General features: G+C 41.3%; 1 protein-coding gene across 1 annotated transcript; it reads right to left on the reverse strand.

Moving 5' to 3' along the window:
- Positions 1–3257: 3257 nt before the first annotated feature.
- On the reverse strand, positions 3258–3639 carry LOC110681471 (histone H3.3 type 2-like). The gene is made up of 2 exons (XM_021857237.1): positions 3439–3639; positions 3258–3374 (listed from the first exon to the last, which is right to left on the reverse strand). The coding sequence occupies exons 1-2, from the start codon at positions 3637–3639 to the stop codon at positions 3258–3260; spliced, it is 318 nt and encodes a 105-aa protein (XP_021712929.1).
- Positions 3640–6159: the final 2520 nt, after the last annotated feature.

Below are 6159 nucleotides of genomic sequence, written 5' to 3' on the forward strand. Positions count from 1 at the left end.
CCGTCCGAAGCTAAAGCCATCACCGCTGCCGTCGCCTAGAAGAAGAAGAGGAAGCAGTCCACAGGTGAATTTGCGGTCGAACTGTGAACACGGTCAGGCGTGTCATTCTCGCTTTGTGGTTCACCGCTTGTTTGCGTTCACCCAGCCATCGTCATCGCCGCCGCAAATTTCATCGGCCGAGGAGCTGTTGACCCGCGCTTCAAAATTTCGACTCGTGATGAAATCATCATTGGTGGTCAAGCAGCAATCCCGTTAGGAGCAAATACCAGAAGCCCCCTGAGTTTTGTTGGTCCGAGCAGTGTTATTTATCCGTAACAACATAGAAGCTAACAAAGCCATCGGTTCTTTTCAGAGCCATCAAATTTGTGGAAAAGAGTTAAAAGAGAAATATTTCCGACTTTATTTATAACTTCTAATATTCCTAAATCAATTTCACGGCTTCATACAAAATTTCATTTGTCATGAATAATTTATGATTCAACCATTTGAGATTGTACTCGCGGACGCTGCTGCAGTGCCGTCGGGGTGAGTGCTCAACATTCCACAACGATTGTAAAATAGAGTGGCTTTTCTAACAGCGCCTTTTATGTTCCATATTTTATGGGAACACTTTGATTAGCAAAATTATCCCATGTAACAAAATTGCGACATATTTAGAATGCTTTTGAAAAGACATTCTCATTGAACAATTGTAATAATTTTGGCACCCATGGATCAGAAATTTACCGTCATAATAAAGAAAACTATTGATTATCAATAGCTCGTATTGAATATTTAGGGAATGCCAATCATTCCAACAATTCATGTTCGACCAATTTGTCACGTATTAGTATTCTCCACAATTTTCAAGTAATTCCAAGCCCAACACATTATTAGCACATACTCATTTCCCAGACTGGTCGATCAGAAAGCGAAGAGCACAAAAGGGAGGAGCATCATCTGCTATTCCAAGGTTATAAAACATACTGCCTTCGTTGGATTCAGTTTCATTCCATTTCCGCTTTCGAGCTGGTAAGAGCTCCTCCGAACTTGCTTAGCGAGAAGTACCTCGCTGCTAGAAGCCTGCTGAGCTGTTAATCCAGAATCTGGTTTGTGAAATCGCTCAGGATTGAGCTACGTTTCCAGATTTCAACTAAATCGCTGTGATCCGCTACCCTGTTGCTGTTGTGCACCCATGAAATATTTAGCTGGTTTGTCGAATAAACTGAGAACTTATTCACATCTTCTTCTTCTTCTTCTTCTTCTTCTTGGCATTAACGACCTCACTGGGACAGAGCCTGCTTCTCAGCTTAGTGTTCTTATGGCACTTCCACAGTTATTAACTGAGAGCTTTCTTTGCCAAAGTTTTCATTTTTGCATTCGTATATCGTGTGGCAGGTACGATTATACTCTATGCCCAGGGAAGTCAAGAAAATTTCCATTACGAAAATATCCTGGACCGACCGGGAATCGAACCCAGACATCTTCAGTATGGCTTTGCTTTGTAGCCGCGTACTCTAACCAGTAGTTAGTAACCACTCGGCTAAGGAAGGCCCCAACTTATTCACATGCATTTGCAACTTTTTCAATTTTCCATACAAAATGACCAACTTTGGTAAGTTAGATCTCAGTTATTTATGGAAATATTTTCGAATGAAACATTCACAGAACATCAGATGTAACTTGAGTTTTAACATATATTTTTGAATAATTTTTCCAATTACAAGTTTATAAGTAAACTGTAATTGTCGACGAAAAATTTAAAACTTTTTATCTTAAATTCTGATAGCCTTACACAAAAACTGTCTTCAGCAAACTTATTCATCTCGTCAAAATCTACAACTTTGCTGAAGATACCATGAAGCTATTCCTTCAGTATGTTTAGTTATGTCAATTATAAAAAATCCACTTTAGTCAAACCGTTACTGCTTTTCAACGTGTGATTGGAAAAACACTCAAAAATATATGTTAAAATTAAGTTATGTCTGATATTCTGTGAAAATTTCATTCAAATCGGTCCATAAATAACTGAGATATGGTTTATCAAAGTTGGTCATTTTGCATGAAAAATCAAAAGAGTTGCAGTTTTTTTGACGTTGGATAACGTCTTACGTCAACATACTGGGGTACAATTTCTAAAAACGAAAAATCGCTCGCGTCACGAAAAGTGGTTAGATTTTGACTGTTAATAACTTACAAACGCCCGGATATAATTTCAAGCTTCTTGCACCAATCGATTGGAAATCTTTCTACGGATCTACTCTAACAATGAAAACTATAGATTTTTATGACTAAACTATTGAAAAATTGGGAAATATCAAGGTATGTCTTATTTCCATAGAAAAGCACATTTTTCTTGTGTATTTCTGACACAGACATCATTGAGCGATATCTTAGCCACTTTCGTCATTCAAAGGGAAACGCCCCTTTCGGTCTGCTTCTTGCTCCTCTTTATTCTATCGTGTTCAGTCGAAGCCAGCCAAAGTCCAATCAGCGACGCGCGCATCAGTCAATCGTCGACCAGCAACCGGAGAAGGACTCCTATTGGAATAATTTTTACATATTCGTCACAATCTAGCTATCGAATGAGCAAACCATAGAAACGAAGGATGGACAAGGAAGCATACAATTACCGACCGCATTTTAATTGAATCTTCTTCGGTAATCTTTTGGTGTGTTTCTGTTTTACAATGGAATGAAAACCCAGTTCGATCTAAGGTGACTACCCCTAACCGTCCTTTTCAGGACGACAATTTCATTTTGAAAGAGTTATGAGAATTTTCTATAGTGACGAGCGACATTATTGGTGATTGGTGATCAGGGCCAAATAATGCTTTTCGAGAATCACAGTGCCAAGAAATAAATTCCCCTGTGGGCATGAGTCGGATAAATTGCGGACGACACTAGAATGTAGAATCCATCCCGGTTTGCCTCGCATTTAGCGATGATTAAATAATTCCGTTATAATTATAACGATTATAATCGTCGCTTTTTACATGCATGCTAGAGCGATCAGTATCAACTTTTCGAACAAAGAGCTAAAACTAATCGGCAACAGATTTGTTGATGTTTTGATTTGGTATGAAAGTGCTACCGCCGCCCGACCCGAGCGACGGAAACCTAGGTAAAACTTCGTTTGGCATTTCTCTCCTTTGAAAACAAATCAACCGAAATTATAATTTATAATTAAATGAAATGTCTCTTGTTGTAACTCTTTTACGTGGAACGCATTGTTGTAGTACTAAAAAGGGTCGTTTTGTTTGAAATCGTGCTGTAATTCAATTTAAGCGCCACGAATATGACGAGCCAGCTGGCTGTCCTTCGGCACGCTTGGCGTGGATTGCGCACAGGTTGGTATCCACAAACAGACCGACCAGATATGCCTCGCTCGCTTCCTGCAGAGCCGTGACGGCCGAGCTCTGGAATCGCAGATCCGTCTTGAAGTCCTGAACTACAAACCAGGCACTTGCGGATCAGCAGCTCCGTCGATATCTGGTAACGACGAATCTCACGCAGAGCAACCATTCCCGGCAGATAGCAATGCGGCTTCTCGCCTCCTCCGGTGGTTGTGGTGCTCTTGCGAGCGGCTTTCGTAGCCAGCTGCTTGCGAGGAGCCTTTCCTCCAGTGGACTTATGGGCAGTCCGATTGATACGAGCCATCGTCGTAGTAATGGTCTTGCTTTAGTGGGATCCGAAGTCAGTTTGAGGTTGGGGTACTTTTCCTTTAAGTCCGCGAACTCCATGTTCTCCTCTTTGCTCAAATCGATGTTGAAGTTGCCGTCCGTCCCCAGATACCACTACGAAGCAGACGAAGTTCTTCATGGCGCGGAAATTCTTCGAGTATCAAAAGGAGACCATGCCAATAGGCACTGGAGAAGTACCTCAAACTGGCTTCGGAACCCACTAGAGCAACCAATCTAAGTGGGTCATGTGAGGACCTAACGTTCAACCGGAATATTTGTTTGGAGAGTAAGTGTTAACGCTCATGTTTCTTCTTCCATCAACCAGTTCTATCGGTGTTGAACTGTTAACTGGACCAACCAAATAATAACACACAATGTCCATAATAAGTGAGAATGGACATGCAACAAATAGTGTGACAATTGATTAGATTTTTAGCAGTAGAATTCTTTCATAATTTCGTGACGGTCTCAAGCTAGGAAATAGAAGAAGCTAACGTTATCCAACGTCAACTTGGCGGTCGTATCTCGGAAACAACCTCTTACTTTTTCTCAGCGAAGAACCATCAACGAAAATAGCGCGAAAGCAATAACCAATCGCGTGCGAGTAGCGAACGGAGTGACGAAACAACCAAGCGAGAACCCCACCACTCGCCATCGGTGAACGGAGCTCGAGCAAATAAAACCACTGGTTGTTCTGCTCCCAGCTCATTCACAAATCGAACGGCATAACGAACGGATCAAGCAGCGGAGCAGCAAAGAAGAGCGCGTGAAAGCCACAGCAGTGTGCGAGTAGCGAACGGAACCAGAGAGTAACGAAGCGAAAGCAACAACTGAAAATCATTCAGTGGACGGATTAGTAGTCAGCGCCAACCGGCGACCTGTTGGAAACTAACACCAGCGAAATATACACCATCTGCCTCTCCTTACCATTCATATTCTTGTACTTGAAGAATTCAATGAAATGGTTTGGTTTGGCGATGGAGCAAAGAGTTATTTAGGATGATTTTACTTAACAAAGAGTTGTTGATAAATATTCCAATCAATAAGAGTTGTTTTGAAAAAGTTCACTTTTAGCAGAATTTTCCTCGGAAAATTTCTGCTTTACCAAAGAGTTGTTAATGAAATTCCTGCAGCAAAGGGTCCAGTTTCTCCCCACGAATATTTCCAGCCAGGAACAGTCATGGCCCCGCTTCCAAAATTCTCGAGTACGGAAATTGGAAAATGTATTAAAATTGCGATACATTTTAAATACTGTTCAATAAACTGTTTCTTGATCAATTGTAATGAGCAACTATTGATCTGAATTGATTTGAAACCAGATGCTGGATTGGCAGCTTGAAGATTAACAGCAAGCAAGTTCGGAGGAGCTCTTACCAGCTCGAAAGCGGAATTGGAATGAAACTGGATCCGACGAAGGAAGCATGTTTTATAACCTCAGTATAGCAGATGATGCTCCTCCCTTTTGTGCTCTTCGCTTTCTGATCGACCAATCTGGGAAATGGGTATGTGCCAATAATGTGTTGGGCTTGGAATTACTTAAAAATTGCGGAGAATGCTACTGCGTGAGAAATTGGTCGAACATGAATTGCTGGAAGGGTTGACATTAACTAAATATTCAATACGAGCTATAGATAATCAATAGTTTTCTTTATTATGAAGGTAAATTTCTGATCCATGGGTGCCAAAATTATTACAATTGTTCAATGAGAATGTCTTTTCAAAAGCATTCTTAATACGTCGCAATTTTGTTACATGGGATAATTTTGCTAATCAAAGTGTTTCAATAAAATATGGAACATCAAAGACGCTGTCGGAAATGGCACTCTATTTTACAATCGTTGTGGAATGTTGAGCACTCACCCCGACGGCACTGCAGCAGCGTCCGCGAGTACAATCTCAAATGTTTGAGTCATAAATTATTCATGACAAATGAAATTTTGTATGAAGCTGTGATATTGATTTGGGAATATAAGAAGTCATATATAAAGTCAGAAATATTTCTCTTTTAACTCTTTTCCACTAATTTGATGGCCCTGAAAAGGGCCGATGGCTTTGTTAGCTTTGATGCTCTTACAGATAAATAACACTGCGGGATGTTATCAGCCATGGTCAAACGGGGAATCCTCAACTCAAATGTATAAATTTGAGCATATTTGCTTATACGACGAACCGAAAGTTTCGTTGCGTGGATGGCGCACAACAGTAACAGGTAGTGGATCACCGGGCTTAAGTCGAAATCTGATGATCGGCGATGACGATGGCTGGGTGAACGCAAACAAGCGGTGAAGCACAAAGCGAGAATGACTTGCCCGACCGTGTTCACAGTTCGACCGCAAATTTTCCTGTGGACTCTTCTTCTTTTTCTTCTTGGCGGCGGCAGCGGTGATGACTTTGGCTTCGGACGGCATCTTCTCTCGCTCGCTCGACAGTTTGATTTGAGCGAAGCAAGACAAACGGGGAGGTCCTTCGCTATCGATGTCTGTGCCTGAGAAGCACG

Source organism: Aedes aegypti, unplaced genomic scaffold (genome assembly GCF_002204515.2).
Source record: "Aedes aegypti strain LVP_AGWG unplaced genomic scaffold, AaegL5.0 Primary Assembly AGWG_AaegL5_hic_scaff_97_PBJ_arrow, whole genome shotgun sequence".
Taxonomy (NCBI): Eukaryota; Metazoa; Arthropoda; class Insecta; order Diptera; family Culicidae; genus Aedes; species Aedes aegypti.